The sequence below is a fragment of the Prionailurus bengalensis genome, chromosome A2, assembly GCF_016509475.1.
Source record: "Prionailurus bengalensis isolate Pbe53 chromosome A2, Fcat_Pben_1.1_paternal_pri, whole genome shotgun sequence".
Taxonomy (NCBI): domain Eukaryota; kingdom Metazoa; phylum Chordata; class Mammalia; order Carnivora; family Felidae; genus Prionailurus; species Prionailurus bengalensis.
The window spans coordinates 137958024-137984265 of NC_057348.1; the positions used below are offsets into that span (position 1 = coordinate 137958024).

The following is a 26242-nucleotide window of genomic DNA, read 5'->3' on the forward strand; positions in this document are numbered from 1 at the left end:
ACTATAAAAAAAATTAGCCATCAAACTATGATCCTTCTAGGATGCCAAACTGATATCAGAAGATCCATAAATAACTAGCCACTAAGACCCTAAAGGATAGAATGATTAGTTGAGAAGTGATCCAGATTTCAGGTCAGAAGAAAGGAGTTCACAGACTTCTCTGACCAGTGGTCATGTCTAGGAGAAAATTCAAACACAAAATCAGTAGGTAAAATACACACACACACACACACACACACACACACACGCACATACACTCACACACACGCACACACACACACATACACACGGACAGTTCATATCTTTTACCAGGTTATTATTATACATATCACTTTCATCTAATTTCTTAAGGATACTGTCTTAGTCCATTCAGGCTGCTGTAACAAAATACCACAGACTTGGTACTTTATAAAGAGCAAACATGTATTTCTCACAGCTCTGGAGGCTGAGAAGTTCAAGATTATGTCACCAACAGATTCAGTGTGGTGGTGAGGTGTTGTTTCCTGGTTCATAGACTGCCCTTCTTGCTGTGAACTCACAGTAAAAGGGGCTAGATAGCTCTGTAGGGCCTCTTTTTATAAGAATGCCATTTGTTTGGGCTCTGCTTTCATGATCTAATCACCTCCCCAAACCCCCACCTCCTAATACCATCATATTAAGCATTAGGATGTCAAGGTATGAATCTGGGGGAGATACATTCAGACATATAATGGCAGATACCTATTTTTCGAATACTTACATTTCCAAATACAGATTCATGTCCCCTATGAAGTTGTGGGATTTTTTCCCCCTAATGTAGTAGTTGAAGCACAGCTTTATTGACCCAGCACCTGCCCTACCCAATGTACAGGGTGCTCCCAGAGTTCTGTGCAGCTGCATAGGATCCATTCACTCGAGTCCTTCTACCTAGCAATTTAAGACCTTTTCATTGTGAAAAAGAAAGAGGGAGAGTGAGAGATTGAGTTACAGTAAGCATTGAGGTTTATGTTTAAATAAGTATTTCCTTCCTGTTATTTGAAGATCTTTCCTACCTTCATGAGTGTTTATAAAACACACAGCTTTTGTTTTCTTTCTTAGTATCCATGGGAAATAGCTTAACAGATGAAAAGTCATTCCTTAGCTGGGGAGGTTTGCTTATATAACATTTCTCTTTTATAAAATGAGCCTACATTTATACTCTTCAAATAAAAAGAGAAGAAAAAATAGAAACTATATGAATAGGACTAGGAAGCTAACAGTATTGTGTTTGAACACTGCATAAGAAAATTCCAGGAACTACTTCTCCATTTGAGATCTAAAGACAAGCACACTTTAGCCATAGGATTTCTGGACAAATGCCAAAAAGGGAAAAATTGTGTGGAAATTAATAAAATTTGCTTTGCAATATATTATGTTTAAATATACATAGATGGATGGATGGATGGGTGGATGCATGGATGCATGGATGGATGGAAGACATATGCATTCTACCTGTTTGTCTGAATTAACCTGATTTAGCCCTTCTCTACCATTGAGTGCATGGCACAATTTAAGTACTTTGCAGAAACTTTTCAATGATATTTAAGAGTAAAATGTTCAAGAACCAATAACTGAATCTTTGCTGGGGAATTTTGGTCTTCCATTCAATATGGTCTTTAACACATGGCAAATGATATAATTTTAAACAAGTATTTGGGGCAGTATGTGAAAATTTAGAATTAATATTTTTACATGAATAACAATTCCATGTTGTACCTTTTTAACTGATATGAGGAGGGAAAGGAGCAGTAAATATCAGGTTTGGCAGATGTCCAGGGTAAAAAAAAAAGCAGAATGAAACAGGACTGGCTCTACATGGTAAATGTAGGAACAAGTGGAAGGAAGTGAGAAATGGAAGAAAGTAGAAAGGTGGGGAAAGCTTCCTTTCAATGAACAGAGTTCAAGTCTGCTTATTTTTATTATGCAAAACTTTTGGAGAGTGATTCCTTTCATATTATGCTATCTTCTCCCCTGTTTTCTTCTATCTTTTAGGAATTCAATATTTATCTTAGCAGACCTTAGAAACCCCTTATAATATTTTAATAAATTTTATTTAAATATGGGAAAAAATGTCTCTATGAAAACAAAACCACATCTACATAAAGTTTTAGTGTAAATCTTCTTGGGAAATGGATTTTTGAAGACTGGAGAAATAATATTAAATTCTGAAGAAAAACAGAAAGACTAGAATATATAATATTGCTGGGCTTAGCATAAATTTAAGAGTAGGGAATCCGGAAAAATGAGGTGTGCTTTTATATGGAACAAAAAGAATAAAATGCCAACCAGCAAACAACTTGCCTTGGATAGAAATAATCATTAAAAGATGGCAGTATTGTAGGCAATACTTAAACTACATGATCAGTTAGCTAGAGTGTCACCTCTCATTATGAAGCTTTCTATTCTAAGCCTTTCCTCCGCCGAGTTTGAGGTATGATTCCTGAGGTGTATAATGCTATTTTGCTCCTTACTACAAGTATGAATACTAGTTAAAAGATCTTTTGTTAAACAAAGGAAAGCAGATGGTTTTGCCAGAGAGCTATTTCCTATCCCCAGTAGATTCTGTGCCCAATTATAAGTTTGCAGATAAAACTTCCATTCTCAAGGTTATCCTAAGTGAGAAGAGAGGCACAACGGACAATGTAAGAATAGATACAAATCACACTGTGTATTTGTGGTGATTCTCCAGCATATTCAAACAAGTGAAATATGCTTAAAATATTGCAAATATCAACAGCAGTCCAATCTTGAAAAGAAGTGGGGAACAGGAAGAAGAGCAGAAAGGGCAATAGATACAGTTCCAAGGGGATTGTGGAAGGAGATGGCAGGTGCTTCTTGGCAAATCAGCCTGAGGGTGTCCTAGCAAGCAATCAGGGGCAGCCCGCACCTCCCCCCGGCCCCAACGGCAGCACCCTGCCCTCTCTGCTCCCTGTGCCCTCCTCCCATCTCCCTCTACCCTAGTTTCACAACAGCGGAGACTTGGGGCCCATCCTCATTTTCTGTATCTTGAGAAAGATCTGTCCTTTGACTCAAGAGTAAAAGATGGAGAAGCTGCCCCCTCCAACGAGCACTTTGTGGTCCCTTCTGCTTCCCATCGTGATCACTGCAGTCCTGGCCAGTCACCTCAAGGGTCACCTTTGCTTTTGATTGTGAAGAAAATTTGGATTGTAAAACAAATACGGTGGAGGTAAATAATAAATGTTATTGCATTTGATGCAGATTAGCACAGTTTCATGACATTAAAGTACCCCTATTCTATCTGTTATCTCTTTTTTCTTATGGATCCTTCTAGACTGAATTTTCTGCCTTTCAGCAAGCTGGCTCATATCTTTACTTTCTACCCTTTTGTTACAAACTGTACAAGAAATTTCACTTTGCCCATTTTTTTCCCTCTGAGTACCAAGTTCACTTTCTGCTTTATGTATTTATTTATATTATAATGTCTGTTTATATTCAAAAAGGATTTGCAGTGATTATTTCTCTAGTTGAATCCTGGGCACTTTGTCAAAAATCGCTTTCCCAGGAAAACCTGCTTTATCAATTGGCTCAGAATTCCTTTGACTGAGTCCCTCAGAGTCTATTTTCTCTCCTCTTCTCTGAGGTAAGGTCTTTCTGAACATATGATTAGCCTCCATCCCTGCCACCACCACAGCCTGCTACTTGAACTTACAAACCTTCTGTCTTCTTAAAGTCTTACTGAGCTTTGGGTCCATACCACACAGTTTAGCCCTTAATTTCCTCTAATAATTACAAGAGTGCTAGCCTTGCCTACTCTATTATATAGTGAGCCTAGGATACAAAAATAGCTGATAAATACTAATTTTTAAAAATCTCTTAGAGAAAGACAGGAAAAACTTTATTTTGTGTTCATTTAGCTATTTTATTTATTTTATTTTATGTATTTATATCTTACAAGGTTTATTTTATTTGCATGGACTCAATGCTTATCTATTCTGGCCACAACAAACATAGTTGAGTTTTATTTATTTTCCCCTTTTAGAAAATCTTTCTAGATCCTGATTGGTAGACATTAAAATCAACCCCTCACCCTTTTTTTTTTTTGAAAAGCTGCTTGTGTGTTTCAGACTTATCCAGGACCTACTGTACAATCAGTGCAAAGAGAAAAAAGATGTCTTTAAAATATGGCTGGGCACTCAATGTAAACTGTGGCAAACATAGAAATTGGCTCATGTGCACACAGCATTGTATAAAACATTGATCTTCCAATTCCACTGACAGATCCCTATAGGACAAAAGTCCTCAAGACTTGATCGTTCACCTTATAAATTCTTCTATGTGTGACTGTTTCCTTACTAACATAAACTTCAGATTATAACTTAACTTCCCTGATGGACTACAGAAAAATACCCTGTTTCATATGGACACAGCATTCCAGTTCCTGGATTTATTCTATTCTTTTGTCTGTCTGTTTGTCTCACTATTAATTAATACTGCCATTCTGATCCCAAAACCTGTGGGAATTTTAGTTACAGTGAATTAGCTCAACTGCTGATCACCCACAAACACTGACAAGAATGAGTAACTGGGACCAGAGCCTGGAATGGGTTATCGAATAGGCTGTCACCACCAGCCTTTCCTGGGCCAATTACCCTGCAACTTCCCTCTCCCACATTGACACACAAATGTTTTCCCACAAAACAAAATCAGAGTGATCATTTCCTGGGCCACCGTTCAAGATGTAATGCATCCCCATGTCCTCCTAAACCTCCTTGAGTCTGGATTCCAAAACCTGAGCTCCTCTCAGAGTGCTGAGCACCCCAGACCCCTCAAGTGAACATGGAGAGGTTGGGGCTCTACAGGCACAGCCGGGCAGCCTCTGCAGTAATACGATCAAAAGACATCCTTCTTGCCCCCTCTCCAGAAATGAATTCTTAGAAGAACTCGGTATCAATAAGGTAGAGAAAATGGATTCTTTGACTAATATTTATTGAGGCAGCTTTGTGCTAGTCGGACTAAATAGAGCAGATCTTGCTTTGTCAAGGTTATATTCTAATGTCAGCAGGGCAGGTGGGTGGTCAAAAAATAAATATGTTAATAAGTTATAAAATATCATGTGTTAATAGTACTGTGAAGGTCATTAAATGGGAAAATGTTAAAGAGAATGACTAGGGGAGAGAATAAGACCACTATGGATAAGGTGGCCAGAAAATAACTTCTGGAATGGAGACATTTAAGTCTCAACCTGAATAATGATGATCTGGGGGCTGCACATTGTGGACACAAAGCCAGATGGCCCGCATAGCTGGAAGACAGTGGACTTGGTGCAAGGTGGTATGAGATACAGCTGGTAATTAAATGATATAGGCCCTTGGAGATAAAACTGAAGAGTTTGGATATATTTTAGTTCCAAGTCTATTAGAAGGTTTAAGCAAAGTGGCACCAGGGCACTCTCCATTCTAAAACCATAACTCCGACTGCTATGTTGGCATGAATTGTAAAGAGGTAAATATGAAGGAGAGAGTTAGGGTAAGAAGCTATATCTATCCATCACTCTGGCAAGAAATGATGATTGCTTGAGTTGTTGTGGTAAAATGGAGGTTGAGGAAAGAGACCATAATAGGACATAATTCAGTTTGGTCAGAGATAACAAGACTAGCTCAAAAATGAGATGCGTGACTGAGAATTGAGGTAACTCTTTCAATTTTGATGCAAGCAATTGAGTGGTTTGAAGTTCCATGGAATTGGAGGTGATAGACTGTGGGAGGAACAGATTTGAGGGTGGCAGAGGAAGCTAGGGAAATAAAAGTTCCTTGTTGGCTAATTTGTTTTAATTGGCTCTTAATTGGTTCTTAAAAATCCAGGGGTAGGAAAAATCAGACTAGATCACTGAAGACATGAGTCTGATTTTCTAGGTAGACATCAGGGTTGTCAACATAAATTAGGGTATCAGCAACAACTGCAAGCTATGAGATTGGATGATATCACATAGGAAAGGGTTTATATGGAGACAGTAAGAGTCTGAGAGCTAAATTACTCCAAGAGTTAAAAATCAGATAAGGGGCAGGGGGGAGCCAGAAAAGAAGACAGAGGAACAGCCATTGAGTTAGGAGGACCGCAAAGGGAATTTTCCAATACTGAAGCCAATGGAAAGTGTTCCAAGAAGAGAGAAAACTAATCAAGTACAAATGAGAGATTGAATAAGATCATCATGAAGAAATAACCATTGTATTTAACAAGTGGAAGTTAATGAGACCTTGGAAAGCTTTTTTTAAGTGATTATATCTGATAAAAAGAATGTGATATAACACTTTTTCTACTTAAATTTCATAACCAATCTAATGCTAAAAAAATGAAGTGGAAAGAGATGTTATCTAGACTATGAAATTCAGCATGGAAATACTAACTATAAATAAATGTAAAGAGGGGCGCCTGGGTGACTCAGTCCGTTAAGTGTCTGACTTTGGTTCAGTTCATGATCTCACGGTCCCTGAGTTCGAGCCCTGCTTTGGGCTCTGTGCTGACAGCTCAGAGCCTGGAGCCTGCTTTGGATTCTGTGTCTCTCTCTCTCTCTGACTCTCCCACATTCATGCTCTGTCTCCTCTGTTTCAAAAATAAATAAATATTAAAAAAAATTTTTTTAAGTAAATGTGAAGAATTTTGCCATATTATATAAAGGACAAACTGAAGAGCTATCATTACATCATCTGGCTTAAAACATTTTCCAATCAAAGAGATATCTAAATATTGGAATCAATTCCTGCAATATTGAAAGATAATTTTTTCATATTCAGATATTCATAATTTCTGGTTTATTAAGGTCTTAACCCATGTATATGGTAGTCATGAAGTAGAGATAGATTGGTCTAAAAAATCATTTGACTTCGGGTAAAAAGCTATTTGTAGCAGGTGAAAATAAATTTCTGTGACTTAAAACCATGTTTTTTTCTCTAACCCAGGTATGGTGACATGGTACCAAAAACCATAGCAGGGAAGATATTTGGTTCCATCTGTTCACTGAGTGGGGTCTTGGTCATTGCTCTACCTGTTCCAGTGATCGTATCTAACTTCAGTCGGATCTACCACCAAAATCAACGAGCAGACAAACGGAGAGCACAGAAGGTGTGTATTCAGCTCTGTGCAATCATGATTTAACATCTCCCCCTTTTTATAGTGAGCTTTAAAAATCCCTTACTGGCTATTCAGTGCTCCAGTTTTGGTCGATAGTTGCATAAGTCAGCACAGGCTAGGTTATACTACAGTAAAAAAGGAACCTTAATATCTCAGTGGCTTAAAACAACAAGGAATATTTCTCAGTCATGCTGCGGGTCCATTGCTGGTCCAGTGATAGAAACTCCATCTTGACAAGGTATTCTGCAATCATTCAAGCCGGGGTAACAGGACATGATGAATCACGCTGACTCCTAAAACCTCCTCCTGGAAGTGGGCCAAGTCACTTCCATTTCTATTGCACTAGCCAAAGTAAGTCACATAGCCGTGTGTAACTTCAAAGTGGGCAGGGGAATATAATCCTACTGTGCAATCAGTGGCAGAGAGAAAGAATTATCTAGTAAACAGCACTAATGATAGTAGTAAAATCAAAGATAGATTCTTGGCAAATTTTATCAGAATCAGATTTCTAGATCTAATTAATTTCGTCTTTGCCCATCAGGGATCAAGCTGGTTCCAGTAAGCAAGGACTATTAAAAGGAACTAAGATATGTCTCAGATATTTTAAATAGTTGACCCAGGAAGTAGGAGAAATCTGATCATTAATAGCTGAGTTTTATTCCTGGCCCAGTTTACTGTTTCTCTGAACTTCGTGCCAGTTATTAAACCCTCTAAGAGTAAGGGTGTATACACAACTGTAAGATGGGGAAAATGTACCTACCTCAAAAATTTATATAAATCTATATGAGTATATCATAATAGTAACAATATTTAACATTTATTTCTGGTTTTACTATGTGCTGGGTACTGGTTTGGTGTTTTTTTTTAAATAATTCATATTGTTTTCATGAGTCTAGGAGTGAGTCAACATTATTATTCCTATTTTTTAGATAAGGATCCTAAAGTACGCAGAAATTGAGAAATTCAATCTAAGCCAACCTGACACCCAGGTTCATACACATAAACATTATGGTAGACTGCCTCTCAAAAAAATCCGACTAAATGTTAACACGCTTCCCTTCTCCAATTTTTGTCAAAATAGTCACCTTTAGAGTCAGGGCCCTTGCTGCTTAGAAATAATTTTGGAGGGGCGCCTGGGTGGCTCAGTCAGTTGAGCGTCCGACTTCAGCTCAGGTCATGATCTCACAGTCCATGGGTTCGAGCCCCACGTTGGACTCTGTGCTGACAGCTCAGAGCCTGGAGCCTGCTTCGGATTCTGTGTCTCCCTCTCTCTCTGGCCCCTCCCTTGCTCATGCTCTCTCTCTGTCTCAAAAATAAATAAAAACATTAAAAAAAAAGAAGGAATTTTGGAAATCTCTTGTGTAGTTTCTTTAAGACCATGGCACTAGATTTCCAGTATTCTTCATGGATACTCCATCGTTGTCCTTTATGGATAGATAGTTTTTAATATCCACAACCATGACTAAAATGGATCCACAATGCCGGTAATGTAGTATAACTCTAAACTATCATGAGACATCTGGGTGCAGTTCAAAGCTACTGGCTTTGTAGCTAATTCCAGAACAGGATTTTAAGTATTCTTTTGAACAATGTTGGTCTTTTAGTCGAGTATAAAATCTCAAAAAGTAACTCTCGGGAAAGTTCAGGGTAATCAGTGTGGTCACAGAGCATACTGTCCAAAGAACATGTTCAAGTCTAACATCACAGATCCTCTGCCTTTTGCAAAGAGTCACTTTTTCAGCCTTGTCCTTTCTTGCTTTATAGACTCCCCCAAGTTTGGACAGGTACCTAGCCTTTAATTATTGTAAAGAATAGAGTAGTCCAATTAATATGAATTTTGGAACTGATAATTCAATAAACAGAGGCTAGCAAAAGGCACCTTCTGAGCAGTTTTGTAGTCTCACATAAGGTATATCTTTGGAGATGGAGAAATTGTGACCACCATTGGCCCCTCCCCCAGGACTTTCATGCTCACAACTGTGGCTCTGCCCACACGTTACAATCCTTCTAACTGGGCATACATGTACATTGTTTAAAATGACAAAAATCCTACAAAAATCTTAGATGCCCAGGACTCATCCATCTTCATTCTAGAAATCCCTTCCTTGATATAAGAGCATAAGAGCTACCTATAATTCATTTTCCCAGTGGAGGAGGTTGGGGGGGGGGGGCGGAACTACCTATATGGAAAACGTAGGAAGTACAAATCTGATTTTCAGATAAATTGAACACCAAAATATCTGTATTTTCTTCAAACTTTGTCATCTGCAACAATCAGATCAGTAAAGAAAATCTTAGAATAATTTAGAAGCCTTTTTGCATAAATAAATATAGAATTTATTCCTTAGTTAAAGGCAGTTTAGGTTTATCTGGAATGAGGTGATTTGACAAGTATCAAAGTTATGAAAAATTAGCCACTAATTCAGTCAAGCAAACAGTCCATTTAGTAAAAACATCAGTCAAGCTGAATAATAAGGAATATTACAAAACACTTTTTTAGACCATGTTTTTCTGCGTTTGGTCCATTTTTCAACTCTAAGCTCAAGCAAAAGTGTGAAATATATCCAATATGCATCTGAGGGGTGCCTGGATGGCTCCATCAGTTAAGCATCCGACTTCAGCTCAGGTCATGATCTCACGATTCATGAGTTCAGGCCCCACGTCAGGCTCTGTGCTGAGAGCTCAGATCTTGGAGGCTGCTTCAGATTCTCTGTCTCCTTCTCTCTCTGCCCCTCCTTGCTCACACTGTCTCTCTCTCTCTCTTAAAAAAAAATAAACATTAAAAAAATTTTAAATATACATTTGAGAACACTCTCCTCGGCACACAGGGATACTTTCCCTCTTCTAGGCTCTTCCCCCCAGGAAGTACTCTTCCTGCTTTCACTACCTATCTCCACTCTTAAAAGAAATGCACATTTCTAGCCACCCTTGATCATTTTTTTTAAGTTTATTTATTTTGAGAGAGAGAGAGTACGGAGGAGGGGTAAAGAGAGAGGGGGAGAGAAGAATCCCAAGCAGGCTCTGTACTGTCAGCGAGGAGCCCAACTCAGGGCTTGAACTCATGAACAATGAGATCATGACGTAAGCCAAAATGAAGAGTTGGTCACTTAACCGACTGAGCCACCCAGGCACTCCATCCTTGATCATTTCTTAACTAAACACCAACCTGTGGGTCAATATAGACTTAAACTGGAGCATGTCTCCTTTCACCCCCACCACTAGTAATTGTATTTTAACGTTTTTTTTTTGTTTGTTTGTTTTTTTTTTTTTTTTTTTTTTTTGGGACAGAGAGAGACAGAGCATGAACGGGGGAGGGGCAGAGAGAGAGGGAGACACAGAATCGGAAACAGGCTCCAGGCTCTAAGCCATCAGCCCAGAGCCCGACGCGGGGCTCGAACTCACGGACCGCGAGATCGTGACCTGGCTGAAGTCGGACGCCTAACCGACTGCGCCACCCAGGCGCTCCACTAGTAATTGTATTTTAATAGATGTATTTATTCAATAGTATTTCAGTTATCCAGTGGTATTTATTGATTAGAAAATATTTGCCAGGGCATCTGGGTGGCTCTGTCGGTTAGCATCAGTCTCTTGATTGCCGCTCAGGTCATGATCTCATGGTTCGTGAGGTTACTGAGTTTGAGCCTTCTGTTGGGCTCTGCACTGACAAGATGGAGCCTGCTTGAGATTCTCTCTCTCTCCCTCTCTGTCTGCCCCTCCCCTGTTCTCCTGCATGAGCTCTTTCTCTCTCTCTCTCCCCCTCAAAATAAACAAATACACATAAAAATTGTTTAAAAAGAAAGTAGTTGCCAAAATAAAGCTAAATTGATACAATGACAGATGGTAGGGTTGATATTTTGAAGTAGGGAGCCTACCTTGCTTTAAGATACAAATCACACCAGTCAATCAAGGTGTGATTACAAGGCTAATTGTAAGTAATTTTCATGTATAATAGTAATCATAATTATAATTATAATTTAATAGTACTAATAGCAAAAACAACAACCCTCTCCAGAGTTTCTAGTATATCCCAGGTTCTTTATAACTGTTATTTTTATTTTCACAATCAACTCACACAGAAGTGTTATTATTTCCATTTTACAGATGACTGTCTTATGCATGCACACCTACTGATTAAAGTCTAAGACAAAGAAATTCTGGCATCATTAGAGTTATGTATTTTAGGGATTTTCCTATAGATAACTCTAAATACAGTGAGAAGTTTTGAATCAATGAGCCCATGTACAGCCAATGGACAATGTAAGTACAATTTTTTACTTGTCACATAAAAATGTTGGCACTGATACAGAAAGAAGTTACCAATACTCAGTCTTTTATCATACTTTGCTCTGGTGGTTGCCAAACTTTAGATTCATTGGAATCATCTGAAATAGAATATAAAATATAGATTGTTAGACCCACCCCTGTAGCATTTGATTCAATAGTGTGGGATTACAGTCTGAAAATTTCCTAAGTGATGGCGATACTGTTGGTCTGGAAACCATACTTTGAGAACCATTGTCTAGTACATTAATTAATGTCCAAATCAAATAATTTTTATAGAATTCTAGAATAAGTAAAATAGATAATAATAAATACAGCCTGAGTATGATCTCTCTTAGATTATCCAATATTAAAAAGTATCACTCAGGCCCTACCCCACATCTCTGTGGATAACTAGATGTTTATCTATAGTTTAAGAACCCCCATTATCAACACATGTAAGGGTCTGGAGGTTATATACTTCTTGATATCCACTGTACGTTTCAGTCTTATTGAATTACTGAGTTCTGCTCTTAAGTCTCCATTCCATCTTCATACCACCTGGCAAACCCCTACTCAGGGTGCAATACTCAGCTCAAACATTACCCATTTTATGAAGATTTCTCTAAATGATGTGGACACCATGAATTGCTCCATCTTCCCTTCTACAACATTATGCGGACTCTACTATCATGTAGTATACATATTCTCCCTCTCCTCCATTTGTCTGAGTGTGGTGCCCAGCCTAAAATAGGCACTTAACAATTTGTGAAATGAGTGAAAGAATGAACAGTGAACTCTTGTTCACCGTGACAGTGTCCTCCATTCCTAAGGTTGGGTGGACAGTCCTAGGGCCAGTTGAAAACGATATTGGGAAGCATGAGTTTTGTCTTTGGTACCCTCCCACATCTTCTTTCAGTTCTTACCTCTTCCCACCTAGAGAACTCTCGTGGCCCTCTCTTTCACTGACCCTTTCTTTCAGGGTCCCTTCCACTGACCCAATTGCCGGCATTGTTTCTGCCCAGCCCTGCAATTACCGGGATTAACCAAGCTCTAGAGCTGACAGTTTTGCACTATCTTCAACTGATTTCTTCTCTCTCTCTTTTTATTAGTATTTCGCACTAACTTGTCTCATTTCTAGGGGAGCTATTTACCTTAACAAATGGAAAGGTTCCAATAAATCCTTAAATCTGTAAAAGCTGTTAACGCTTACTCTGCTACCTCCGCATGAGGCATTTTACTAAACCTTAAATGAAAGAAACAAGTCTAAGTAAAATTTCCAGAATAAAAGGTACATGCAGCATGCGGGCTGGTATTTGAAGAGTAAGGAATTGCCTCACATTACAAAGGAGAAAGGTCTTCTCTACCTGACTTGTAAAGCTACCTAGGATACCTTTATTTTTCAAAGGTATTGAAAACATTTTGTGACTCGACAACATGGTCCAATAACTCCTCACGATCTACCTCCCACTTCATTTAGAAGGTAGATCACATATAAGAAAATTGCTATCTCAGTGGTTTTTGGCTTATACCATCTCTGATTGGGTCCCCTGCTGTTTCAGGGAATACATTGTAAAGTTTATATAATGTCATTTGGTACAATTAAAAAACAATCCACTTGGTAAAAACCACTGCATTCTAGCCTCTGAAAACTCTACAATAAAAGGGTTCCATGTCAAATTAGTTTGAGGAAAATTATATACCATATCCCCCTTTTGACTTCACAGTGAACATCCACAATATGTTGTAAGGAATCCAACAGCAAAGAAACCTATTTGACTTCTGGGCATTTCCAAACTTCTCTTGACCACAGAACCTGTTGTTTGTTCATTTGGTTGGTTTGGATTTTACCCATAACACTTACTAGTTCCTTGGACCCCAACTTTGAGAAATCCTGCTGAATTTAGAGAATTTAGATGAAAACTGAATTTATGAAGAATTGAGATGCTTGGGGGAAAATGTGCTTATGAGACAATTTATTTTTACCAACACCATCGGTGTTTCTCAAGAATTTGAAAATAACTTCAAAGCTATGTTTGTTTGTTTTTACATAGACAATATAAACCTTTTTGTTTAATTAAAAATCTGAAAGCCTCCTATTTTCCAAATAGGCTAAAGTATTTAGTGAGACTTTACTTTCACGCCATAATATTTGCTGGTACTTGACTGTGCCAAGAAGTTGTATTTCCTACAAAATGGGGGTGGGGAATGCAAGGAATACATTTCCTCTTACCAGCCGGTGATTTTCTTTTAACCTCTCATCTACAAAGCCACAGTTGCCAAGATCGTCATACTGAGTGGGTCAGAAGTAAAGTGATTTTCTAAAATATCTTCATAAAAGAAATTTCTTCAATTACCTACTGAAAGCAAAGATGTAATCACAGGTCATAAAAGCTGGCATTATTCAACAGGCATTTGGTGTGGTGCTCCACAAGACCGATTAAACCAATTAACTCATATACTATTGTTGTAAAATGAAAGAAAAGTCGTGACTGAAATTTGAGACGGGAGGCTTTTTCTAACATAGTACGCGGCCTAGCAAAATGGCCATTCTGTCCCTGCAACAACTGCTTCTTTTCCCCTAAGCTTAGAACTACTTCTGTAGTAGTGGATGCCACCATATGTAGGCTTTCCCAATGTGGAAAATATGTGTCATTTTCCTTTGCTGGACAGTATTTTTGGCTGATGTAAATAAATGTCTCATTTGTGAAAAAAAATGTTTTCTAATACTGCTGCTGAATGCCTGGAGAATAACATATGTGAGACTAGGAACTAAGATACAGGCAATGTAATCGCATGCATTAATTGCAGAAGGAAGGAAGGAAGGAGAGGTGTAAGAAGAAGGGAGGGGGGAAGGAGGAGGGAGGGAAGGAGGAGGGAGGGGGAAAAGGTGGGGGGAGAGGGATACCCCCCCCAAAAAAAAGGCATTGACTGTTTCAGGAGACCAAGGAGATTTTAGGACTTAAATTTCCACAATAATCCCTTTCTGGAAACCAAATGTATATTTAAATTAGTTATTTCTGAATTATTACATCTATTCAAAGTCATTTCCAAATATGCTTGTCATTTCCCATTGTTTTATCAACTCTGGCCTGAAATCCTGTCTGGGCAGCACAGCTTTTGAAGTTAAAAATTTCCTACCTTCCCACTTCATTCTCTAGTGCTTTGAGTGATCTAAACAGTATGCTGCCAACAAAGAGTGAAATTTGTCAATTTTTCCCATTATTTATAAATATGATCTTTGTACAAAGTATTATTTTAAGTTGGAATCAACAAACAGGAAGAATAAATTCAGAGAGGAAGAGAGAAGGGGTAGAGTTGAAGCCAGATGATATCTTAATGCTATTTTGAGAGCTTCAGATGTCTCAGTGCTACTCTTAAATGCTGTGAGTGAAAGGGCATCTTGGTACAACTTTGGAGGGAAGTTTGGTAAAACACACACACACAGACATCCTTTGATCTAGGAATACTTCTGCTTCTAGAAACCGTCTTGCCAAAAAGCACATCATGATGTTCAAGGCAGGACCCATTGCTTGTAGTAGCAAAAGATGCTTTAAAAAATTAATAGTAGTTGGCTGGTTAAATAAATGGTGCTTTATTCATTGGTATATTATATATTTATAATGAATGAGGTGGATCTATATATTTAGATATGGAAGGAGTTCCAGTATGTAATAAATGGAAACAGCTGAGTGCAAAGGAGTGTGAGGCATATTGTCCCAAATGAGTAAAAATATGTGTGTATAAATGTATGAACACACACACACACACACACACACGCTTTTATCTCCCTAGAAAATTTCTGGCAAGACTCACTAGAAATATTACCAGTGGTTGCCTCTGAAGCATAGCAGTAGGGTAGCTCCAGGGTCCAGAGAGACTTACTTGTTTTTTATGTACTTTTGTATTAATAAAATCTTTGTCATATGTATGTATTCATTTTTCATTTTTAAAAAGCTAGATAAGTTTTAAATTTTTATTTTAAAAAAATCTCAGGGTTAAAGACTACAGATAGTATTTATCTGGGTTGTTTAGAAAGAGAAAAGAAGGAGTCTTTATGGGGTAATTTTATAAGAACTTGAGGAAGCCATCCCAGTTGCTTTCTTATATACACTTGCTAGATACACATCTTACAAACAGAATGTTCATCAAAAAGTGCCCTCCAGGAAGTGAAAACCAGACTCATTCCATGACTCATTCCATACACAAGCATCAGTTCTAAAGTAGAATGGAATACCAGATATCTGGCTAAATAGTTAGTTTGCTTAGTAATATACTTTGGTGATCTCACTGTAACTGTGAACAATTGAAGTAACCACCCTCAGTCTCTAAACTGGAGAACATTCTCTACACATAAATGTTTTAAAATTAAAAAATAATTTTATAAATCTCCTTGGAGGGACTCATTATGTTCTCATCTCAACAAATCCCAGAGAGAAATAGAAATCAGATAAGCATGCTGCAGTATGGGCCAGTGTCAGTAGAAAAAGTGGATAAATTAGGGATTTTTTTTGAGACTACATGTTACTCGGCATGGGGTCTACATTGCCCAATTTAACAAAATAATTCCAAAAAATGCTTTTTGATATTTGAGAATGCAGATACACTGCATTAATATTTACCCCCCTATTGTTTAATTCAAAGCATAAATGTATTTTTAAAATACATTTTTATAAAAACCTTTTAAAAAAAAACTTTAAAAAGTAAGGAAGGAAAGAAGGAGGGAAGGAGAAGAAACAAAGGAAGAGAGGCAAGCAGGCCATTGGTTCCTGGAATATATTTACTAATATTTATAAAGACATTAGTTTAAATGAAAATGATTTGGAAGGTCGTATGTTAAGTCTTCATTTCATTAAGTTACTCAGATTGAGATAAGTGAAAATATAAATAAAGGAATACTGTCATTTTTCTCTTAACACAATTGACAGAAACAACAATGAAATAACTTGATCTTACTAAAACGACTTAATTACAAATCTTAAATGCACTGACTCCAAAGTAGTTAATTGATCTCACTGGAAAAGTTCACGAAAAAAATATATATGCGGACATTAGCATTACACCAGAGTGCCTTCGCTGTTTTAAGAAAACAACTCGTGAGTATTAACATTTATTTCTCTTCTGGCTTATAGAAAGCCAGACTCGCCAGGATCCGGGCAGCCAAAAGCGGAAGTGCTAATGCTTACATGCAGAGCAAACGGAATGGCTTACTCAGTAATCAACTACAGGTACAGTCAAGCATTTCACTTTTTTTAATGTTCGATTTATTAGTGTAATATTGATTTAGTTCTATTTAACCATATAATTTTATTGTGGGCAATTATGAAAATGGCTACTGAAACAACAAAAGTGTCATTTTTAAATAACCTTGCCCTGTACAGTCTCATTGGCTGTATGTAGCAGATTAGAACCTGGGCTATGAAATATTGCCAGTGAATCATGACTCCCATTCACGATTGGGCAATATTTCTTCACTGCCTTATTGAAACATGGGAAAGGTAAAAAAATTCTCAACGACTCAAGTACCTATTTTTATTTCAAAATTATTTATGTTCCTTAAAATTCATTTGTGTGGGGTTATGATGTCTTGTTTTACTTCTTTCTTAATGGAGGGGAACACCATTCAGTGTTCTAAAGCTCACTAGTAGCAAATACAAGAGAAGCTTCACTTTTACCTCAAAACTTTCCTTTAATATTTAGGATTCCAATCATCTTGCAATCAAAATAGCTTTTATGTAGGTGAGCACGATCATGATTTCAGGATTATCTAAGTACTAGATTAAAATTTATTATCCAAAAAGAATAGCTCCCAGGCTTTCAAAGGTAGCTGGTAGTTGAATGAGTAAAACCGATTTAAATTTTCAATTCAGGGAGGCAAGTCTAAAAGCCCAGACCGCTAATTTGACAGAAATATAAATGCTGATTACCAAAATTAAAAGCAACTGCACATTTGTCCCTTTTTGGTTAAAAGAAAATTAAAATGCTGCCATTTAATCTCGGGAAATAGGCTAGCTCTCTCTCTGGAAATGTGTAGCTGAGGTTCTCATTGTTTGCAAATGAAATAGAAAGCACTTCTGTCTTCTGTGTGTTAACAGTCCTCAGAGGATGAGCAGACCTTCATGAGCAAATCCGGCTCCAGCTTTGAAACCCAGCACCACCACCTGCTTCACTGCCTGGAAAAAACCACGGTAAGGAAAAGGCATGACTGTCCGCCCCTGTACGGAGACAGTAATACCATTTGCTTTTGTGGATACTGAGCGTTTCCAAGTATGATTTCACTGTCTACATTGCTGGAAAATATACTAAAAATGAAAAAAGAAAGAAAGAAACCCACAATATTTGAAATTGCTTTGAAAGACTCTAGTGACATTTCAACTTGAAAAGTGTTTTAGAGAATTATTTAAAATGTTTTTATCTTCAGAGATTATCTTAACTCCAGTCTAAAATATCAGTTTGATGCCAATGGAAAGTCGTTTCCCAACAGCTGACTGCAAGTCCTGTAAAATATTATTTTTCCTCAGATAATTAAAATGTTAATTAAACAAAAAACAATGTAGTTCATGTATTACTGACATCTAGGTAAAGGGAAAAACAATAGCAATAACAACAAAAAAAGAGAGTAACTGAATATAAGCATCTTTCCATAAACAAGTTGTAATAAACAAGATGGGTAATAAAAGCTATGTGTTCCCATAAGAAAAATGACACATTTAATCGCTGAAGCCCGTTGGAACTGAGGATTGAGCCAGCACTTCTTCGCTTAGAAGCTTTCATTCGGATCTCCACTTTAGCAAATGTACCCTTTCCCTAGCTGGCTTGTCAAAAGGGGTCACAGTCTTTGACCACAAGGCAAAACAAAACTCTCACCATATTTGAATCAAGTCTACTCCCTCACTCCCCAGAGGTACATACTTGTATTCTCATTTCCAACATATTCCCCATTCATTTATTCACTTCCTTATGCAATCATTCAACAAATTTGTATTACTTGCCTATCATGTGGCAGACAGTGAGCCAGACCCTGGATACACCATGAAGTCAGGTGTGGCTTCTGCCTCCATCAAGCTTCCACATATGGGATAAAACACAGATGTTACCGGAAGAAGGGTCATGAGTTGCAGAGGAAAAACAAGGCCACAGTGCAGTGCCACAGAGGGCGGAGTCACTAGGGGCTTTCCTGGAAGAACTTGCATTGAGACCCACGGGATGCCTAGGAGCTAGTTAGGCAAAGAAATGAAGGAGCTAAGGGGTGATGTGAGCACCCGGGGACAGGGTGGGGGGTGGCGGCTGGAAGTTGGCCTAAGAGGAACTGAAAGAACTTGAGGGTGATCAGAAGATAGAGCATACAGAGACTCAAGCAGAGACAGAGAAAGTCTAGATAATGGAGGCTTTGGAGGCATGTGAGTAATTTTGATCTTTATCTCATAATAAATGAAAAATTACTTGAGGACTTTAAACAGGGTAGTTACATGATTATATTTGCATATGTATATGCAAGAGAGTAAGCGAGAGAGGAAGGGACAGAGACAGAGGAAGATAGAGAATCCAAAGAAGCATGAAATCATGACCTGAGCTGAAGTCAGCCGCTCAACCTACTGAGCCACCTAGGCACCCCTATATTTGCGTTTTTAACTGAAGAGCCATAACTTACAGGATAAGGTCTACAACTGTTAGGATACTCTTTCAAAGGTAAATGGTAACGTTAATAATCAAATCTATTTATCCCCATGCTCTTCTCTTTTATTTTCATTTTTTACTATCTTACCTTTTATTTTTACTATTTTACCTTTCAAATAAAAATTGTCTAGCGCCAATTAACATAGTTTAAATCAAGCTACCTACAAAAATAACCAGCAACAGAATGACTTCTTCACTTCCAATCACTGATGTCAAAAATTAGAATCTCATGCATTATATACTTGTATTTTGTGTGAGAATTGTGCATGGTAAAAGAAAAAAAAACAGATTGTGAATCCTTTGTGAGCTATATTTTTTCTATAAAATTTGACATCGAAATTCACTTCTTAATGAAATTCCATCTTATCTGGTCATATTATTCTCTGGACTTTAAACAGTAGATTCTTAAATTTCAGTTACCTCAAAATGCTTGTCTCAGCAAAGAAATAACAAAATGAGTAACTAAAACAGTCTATTTGCTATTGGCCAGTGAATTGCTTCAATCGTTTCACTAATATTCTAGGATGAGAGATGGTTATGTGGAACTTGGCATGTGCAAAGCCTTCCATTATAAGATTATTCCCACCTACACAATGAAAAAAAATAGTAATTGAAGTCATTCTCCAGCAGTTCGGACCAAAATTTTTTCTCTTACATTTATGAGGTAAAATCTTACATAGGCATTTTAGGAAGCGATTCTTTATTAAATACTATAAACACAAAATTTGCACTGTGTTTTGTCTAAAATGCGGCATACAAAATGATGCCCATCACTGTTTGCCTCTTGGCCAGAAGAACTATGAATACAAGCAGAGCTAAGAGGAGTACAGCCAGTGATGTATCACAAAAGAAAGGAGACCTCAGAGTTCAGTGCTAACCTCTTCTGAATCAAACATAAAGTGGCACATTTTGCAGTATTTTATTTATTTAACTAATGGGTCATTTTCTATACTTGGAAATTTTAGAGGAACATCTGAAGAAACAGAAAGTATAGAGGCACCTGGATGGCTCAGTCGGTTAAGAGTCTAACTCTTGATTTTGGTTCAGATCATGATCTCAGGGTCATGAGATGAAGCCCCGAGTTGAGCACCACATCAGGCTCTGCACTGAATCACTGAATGTGGAGCCTGTTTAAGATTCTCTGCCTCCCTCTCCCTCTGCCCCTCTCCTCTGCTGGCACTCTCTGAAAGAAAGAAAGAAAGAAAGAAAGAAAGAAAGAAGAAAGAAAAAAGAAGGAAGGAAGGAAGGAGAAAGAAAGAAAAAGAGAGAGAGAAAGAAAGAAAGAAAGAAGAAAAGAAAGAAAGAAAGACAAAGAAAGAAGGAAAGAAAGAGAAAGAAAAAAGAAAGAAAGGAAAAGAAAAGAGAAATAGAAAATGTTTTAACTATCTCATTTTCTAATTAAAAAATGTTTTCAATCTCATGTGAAAATATTTGCTAATGTAAAACAGACAATCTAATTTGGGACATTCTATTAAAATAGCCTCTTTAACATAATTCCAAACTGTTTAAAAAATAAAAGTCAATGTGAATTTACACATTCACTGTGGGTACTATTTTATATGCATTTTCAACCATTTTTTTCTTTGCCTCTTAACTTCCAGAAATGATGTTTAAATTAATAAATGATATTTCAGGATAAGGTTAGTCCATAAAGAGACACTAAATCAGCCTGCAGTTGTCCATCTCAAAGTCTAACAGGGAGATTTTATTTTCACGCAAATGCCAGCGTGAGCTGGCTTTGGTATTCCAGTATTTATGAAAGCGGCTAGTTGCCCACTGGATAGTCTAAGTGTATGGGCCTATTTGGGTTTTAAAAATAAAGCCATTCATTTCCTTTCTTAAAATCACAATGTGTTTGTTGCCTTTTTCGCATGTTCTCATGACTACGGAACAGAATCACGAGTTTGTGGATGAGCAAGTCTTTGAAGAAAGCTGCATGGAAGTTGCGACTGGAAACCGTCCTTCAAGTCACAGCCCTTCTCTCTCGTCACAACAAGGAGTCACCAGCACTTGCTGTTCACGACGACACAAAAAAACCTTCCGCATCCCTAATGCCAATGTATCAGGAAGCCACCGAGGCAGTGTGCAGGAACTCAGTACGATCCAGATCAGATGTGTGGAGAGAACCCCGCTGTCTAACAGGTACCCGAGGTTAATCTGTGTGGGTGCACACACCTGTGCCTGTTCCCAGAGCGTATCTCCACCTGCAGGCATGTCGCTATTTGGTGTATTTGGCATTTTTTGGTATTGGGGCGGGCGTGGTGGGGGAGCAAATAATTTTTATTTACTTATTTTTAGTAAATACACCTTAGAAGGACTGTGGCATCTAAATCCTAGTTCCTAGGGTTTAGTATGAGACAAACTAATACCGTAATAAGTATGCTGTAATATTCATTTGAGTCAAAAGTAGCAGTTGTACAGTGTGAAAAGTAGAAAGAAGACAAAATGGTCAGGCACAAACAAGTGTACTTCTCCCTCCTTACCTCCACAACTTTTTCTTATTTCGGCAGACACCTTTATACTCAGGAGCCCTTTATGTAAATGCAAATAGCCTTAAATGATGTTCAACACTTACTACATGTTAGTAAGATGTTAGATGTTCAACACTTACTAAAGGAGACCAATTAGATTGACACTGGTATCATTGGAAAGGACTCAGCAGCACCTAAAAGAAATTGACACCTTCAACGTAGCAGTGAAAAATAAAACTATGCCTATACAAGGCTCTTGAACCAATATATAATTTTGACCATGAAGATATTTTGAGTTGCCAGAAGCACAAAAATCAATCCAACACACAAAAAAAGATAAGTGATATGCTACAATTGTTCACCTGTGGTTAGTTTATGGACAACTTAAGTGAAATGTTTCTGATGGTATTTTCCTTTGCTTGTCTTTATTTGCTTTCTGTTTTTCCCACAAATATGTATGTGCAACACAAAGTAATCCATTTAAACTATACAACTCATTAAAATGATCAATTCCTGCCAAAATAATTTTGCTTTCTTCTTCAAATTAAATAGCTATGTTTTTATATTAACAATCCATTAATTCAGGGCTGCTTCTTTGTTCTCATTCAACAATCTTTGTGAAAAACCTGGATGAGATTCTGAATTCAGGCTGTGTTGATTTACATAAATCAGATGTCTCTGGGACCAGAATATTAAATTTTAGAACAATGAAAGATTTCTGTCTCTAAATGTTCCACCTCTGCGTGGCAAAATTAAGTAGAAAGCAGAGAAGTACTTAGAAAGAAAATTTTAGGACATAAACATTTTAAGTAAGATTTCCATGAAAATAATTAGATTTAAGTATATCGTGTATACCCTTCTTGTTCCTTTCTCCTTTTCCCTCTATCCACATAGAGTATAAAAGTCGTGCAAGTATACTACTTAGGAAAATCTTGAATTATTGGTAATGGCTAACATTTTAGGGTTCTTAACATTGGCTGTCAGTAACTTGAGAGCTTAAAGGGCATCATCTTTCCCAAAGAGACAAGATAGTAAAATGATTCTGTGGTCAAAAGAACTGAGACACATTCACAGGTAATTGAGGTACATCCCTTTCATAGGAGCAGCTCAAAGGTCTCAGAGGTCCTGTCTTAAAGAAAGCGATTTTACTTTGCCTGACCCTGGCTTTCCAAAACTGGCCTGAGTCTCTTTCTTGCATTTTCGTAGAAAACACTTTGATAAACACTGCCTGAGCCAAATTGAGCTGGCTGTTAGACCCTCATTTAATATTAATGACCTGACCAATGTTCACTTCAACATATATTAAGGTTTAGGGCTTCATGTTTTAAAAATCATGGTGACTGTAATTAGATATTTGAAATGTTACTGACAAAATACATTCCTCAGTTGCAGGGAAATTTTTTTTAAGTAAACAACTTACTTTTTTAAATCTATTTTCTCCTCATCAGCCGATCCAGTTTAAATGCCAAAATGGAAGAGTGTGTTAAACTAAACTGTGAACAACCTTATGTGACTACAGCAATAATAAGCATCCCAACACCTCCAGTAACCACCCCCGAAGGAGATGACAGGCCAGAATCTCCTGAGTACTCAGGAGGAAATATTGTCAGAGTATCTGCTTTGTAAGACAATTGGAACCAGGTCTAAGAGAATTTGAGCTCTGGCTGTGGAAAGAATTCCAATGTGGAAGAAAGAAGAAACAATAAACCTTTTGCAGATGAAAACAGCAAGGCAAGAAGGTTGGCAGTGAAATAAAAACAAAGCTTCCAAACTTGAGGATGGAAATAAAACCACCAAATGGCATTTCTAGACAGAGTCTGACCTGTTCTACAGAGAAGTAGTCTGTGACCCTTTGACTTTGTGATTGAGCACAATGAAATGCCGCCTAGCGATGCTTCTTATGATCTGAACTCTTTTTTAATAAAATAAATAAAATAAATCTTTGAACATAATGTTCCAGTTGAATGCAAAACAAAAAAATATGGAAAACATTTTGATAAAAATTTTTCCTGTTAAAACCATGAACATTGGCTATGATGAAGATTATTACATATTAAAAAAAAACTCATACAACACATTTGTATTGACTGAAGGAAACCATCATAATGCATGCTAGAATTCTTTGGAGCAGTGATCTCAGTGTCCTTATGTTGTCTTCAGAATAGGCATGATAAATTATAATTGTAGAAAGGGGGACTTTCTGTGCACTTACAACAAGCTGATTGCTCATGTTCCATGGTGGGCTGTGCAAATTAACTCCTTTCAGAGCTGCGGTATTTCTCATGGGGATGCTCATTAGTAAATCTAAAGCGTTCGGATAGCTCAGTATTAATTATCATTTTACCTTGCACCTAGATACTGTTACAACTGCAATAATTCATTGTACACTTGTTGTATCAGGAATCAGGATTTTTGTTGTTGTTGTACTTTCCAGATCCTCATAGATACAGTAAGAGCCACATACATAGAGAAACTTCTGGTGTGGCCAGATTTTAGATAACTTTTTAATCCAAAACTATTGTGCCATAAATGTTTTTCAGTAATATTCTTTGGTCCTCTGTATTCGTGTGACAGTGCATTATCTGTTCTTGTATTTCTATAGCACCTTTTCGTGGGTTTATCGTCATCAACTGGACTAACGTTTTGTAGCTCAAATGACTTTCCTACTTTTGTATTCCCCAACATATTAGCTTGTAAGTAGATTACCATCATCAATCCCCTTGTCAAAAATTAGGAAAAAGGAGTTGACATCTATGAATGATCTCTAACTTCTTTGCTGTTAGGGAAAAGCCCAGACACTGGATATATCGTTCTGTGTTACAGGCAAAGAGTAGGCTGGGATGAATATCACAAAATCGGTGATCCCAGAGTCTCACTTGATGTATTATTTATTTTACTTTAGATCTCAAATACATTTTGAGAATAGCTAATGTGAATTGAAATGCAGAGATAAACTAGAGTGCTTTATGTAGCAATATTTGTTGAAAGCACGCTTTCTATGCCGTTGGAGAAGGCAGCACAAATTTATCTGAGAAGGGCTCCTGTAGACTGCAAGGAGCAATTTTCTCCACTAAATCAGGAGGATAGGAGTTTGATGATGCAAAGTTGATCTCTATGTACATTGAAGTGAAAAGTCTTTATACCTTTTCACCTTTAAACTATATCAGCAGACATGTCTGCACGTGACAGTGTAAAAAAGTTGTATGTCAAATGAAAAGTTTCGTTCATTCCAAACCACCACTGTAAGAAATAAAGTTTAGCTTCTGTACATGGAAAGAATTAATAATTATCCCTCTACTATAGAGATTTTAAAATGCTTATCATAATTTATCATAAAAAAGACTTAATCCAACCATTTTCGAGTAAAGCCAGAAATTCTTGCTTCCCATTTCTAGAATAGCTTCTAGAACAGTGCTGTGCACACAGTAGATATTAATAAACATTTGCTTCATAAAAGTAAGGCAAACTCTACTATCTCTCGGGAAGAACTGGCTTTATACCTAGTATGTCTTTTAAAAAGTTACTAATCTTCCTGGAGCGTGAATATTAACAATTATATTAACACCTGCCTCATGTCACTTTATGCTTCTAGAGAAAATATATAGCGAAACTTCTTTGATGGCAGTGGTTGAAAAACTTCCTAAAAAGTAGACTAAGGAAACCACAATCAGGAATACTTAGGTCTTTTGATTCCCAATGAAAAGTTCTATTTTCATGTTCTTAATACTACATTTAAAAAAACGAAGTTAGATGATTTCAGTTGACAATTCTGCCTCCTTTTCAACTTATCGTTTATCCCAAACTATTAATTTCTTTAGATTTTTGGAAAAGAAAAAAAAACTTTTTGGTGTTTTAGGTGATTTAAAAATCTACTGTGTTGGTGGTGAATGACTATTGATGACTGTGTTAAGTGCATCTGTATCGTAAGTGAAATGTAATTATTTCTGTGTACCATATGGAGTAACCAAGGTCATTGTTTTTGGCAATTTTGTTTGAAATTCATATATCTTATTTCAAAGGATAGCATAATACCTGCATTATGCTGGAAAAAAATAGACCTTTGGAGAATACTTAAATAAAACATGTGCATGCTTGAACAGGACAACATGGTTGACTGTTGCTCTTTTTTCTTACACTTCCTCCCTTTCCAAAATCTAGGCTACATCATACTCATATTTGGGGGAACCTTGTAACATGTACAAATTCAAAGAACCCGTCGATTGTGAGGGTATGGCCCAGTTTATTAGCCAGTACCCTACATCCCACATGCCTCTTGGACAGCGTGGTCCACAGAGAAGTAAGGCTGGTGCCTGAACCTTACATACTTCTTGACTACCACTACTTAAACAAAGTGAAGCTCTGAGTTGATGACATTGGTGAGAACTCAATCAGATTCCCAGCCAAAGACTCTTTTCAATTTAGGAAACAAAGTGTTATATTTGTCTAGCTATATGTGTGTGTATATGTATATTTATATGTATTTATTCATATACCTACACATAGATTTTTATTCCTTTTTTTTAATGCACATCTGACGGTTTCTCTTCAGGAGGCAACAAAAAACAAGGAAATTTTAAGAGATTGTCAGAAGAGGGGAAAATTCGGAGTAAATCACAGACAGTGATTCTGAATAGTGATAACTAGTGATGCTCTTGGTGGATAGTCTCTTTTTGTTCCTGTTAATTCTTTTCTTTTATAGTCTTTGATTTATTGAGATGCCAATCCTG

General features: G+C 37.2%; 1 protein-coding gene across 1 annotated transcript in view; it reads left to right on the forward strand.

Annotated features, from left to right (window-relative positions):
• Nucleotides 1-25617, forward strand: part of KCND2 (potassium voltage-gated channel subfamily D member 2) — a 491862-nt gene extending 466245 nt beyond the window's left edge. The window contains exons 2-6 of the mRNA XM_043589334.1: nucleotides 6936-7098; nucleotides 16500-16595; nucleotides 17463-17555; nucleotides 20939-21186; nucleotides 22964-25617. Coding sequence (XP_043445269.1) covers nucleotides 6936-7098; nucleotides 16500-16595; nucleotides 17463-17555; nucleotides 20939-21186; nucleotides 22964-23141 — 778 coding nt within the window. The 3' untranslated portion in view covers nucleotides 23142-25617. The remainder of the gene's footprint in view (nucleotides 1-6935; nucleotides 7099-16499; nucleotides 16596-17462; nucleotides 17556-20938; nucleotides 21187-22963) is intronic.
• Nucleotides 25618-26242: the final 625 nt, after the last annotated feature.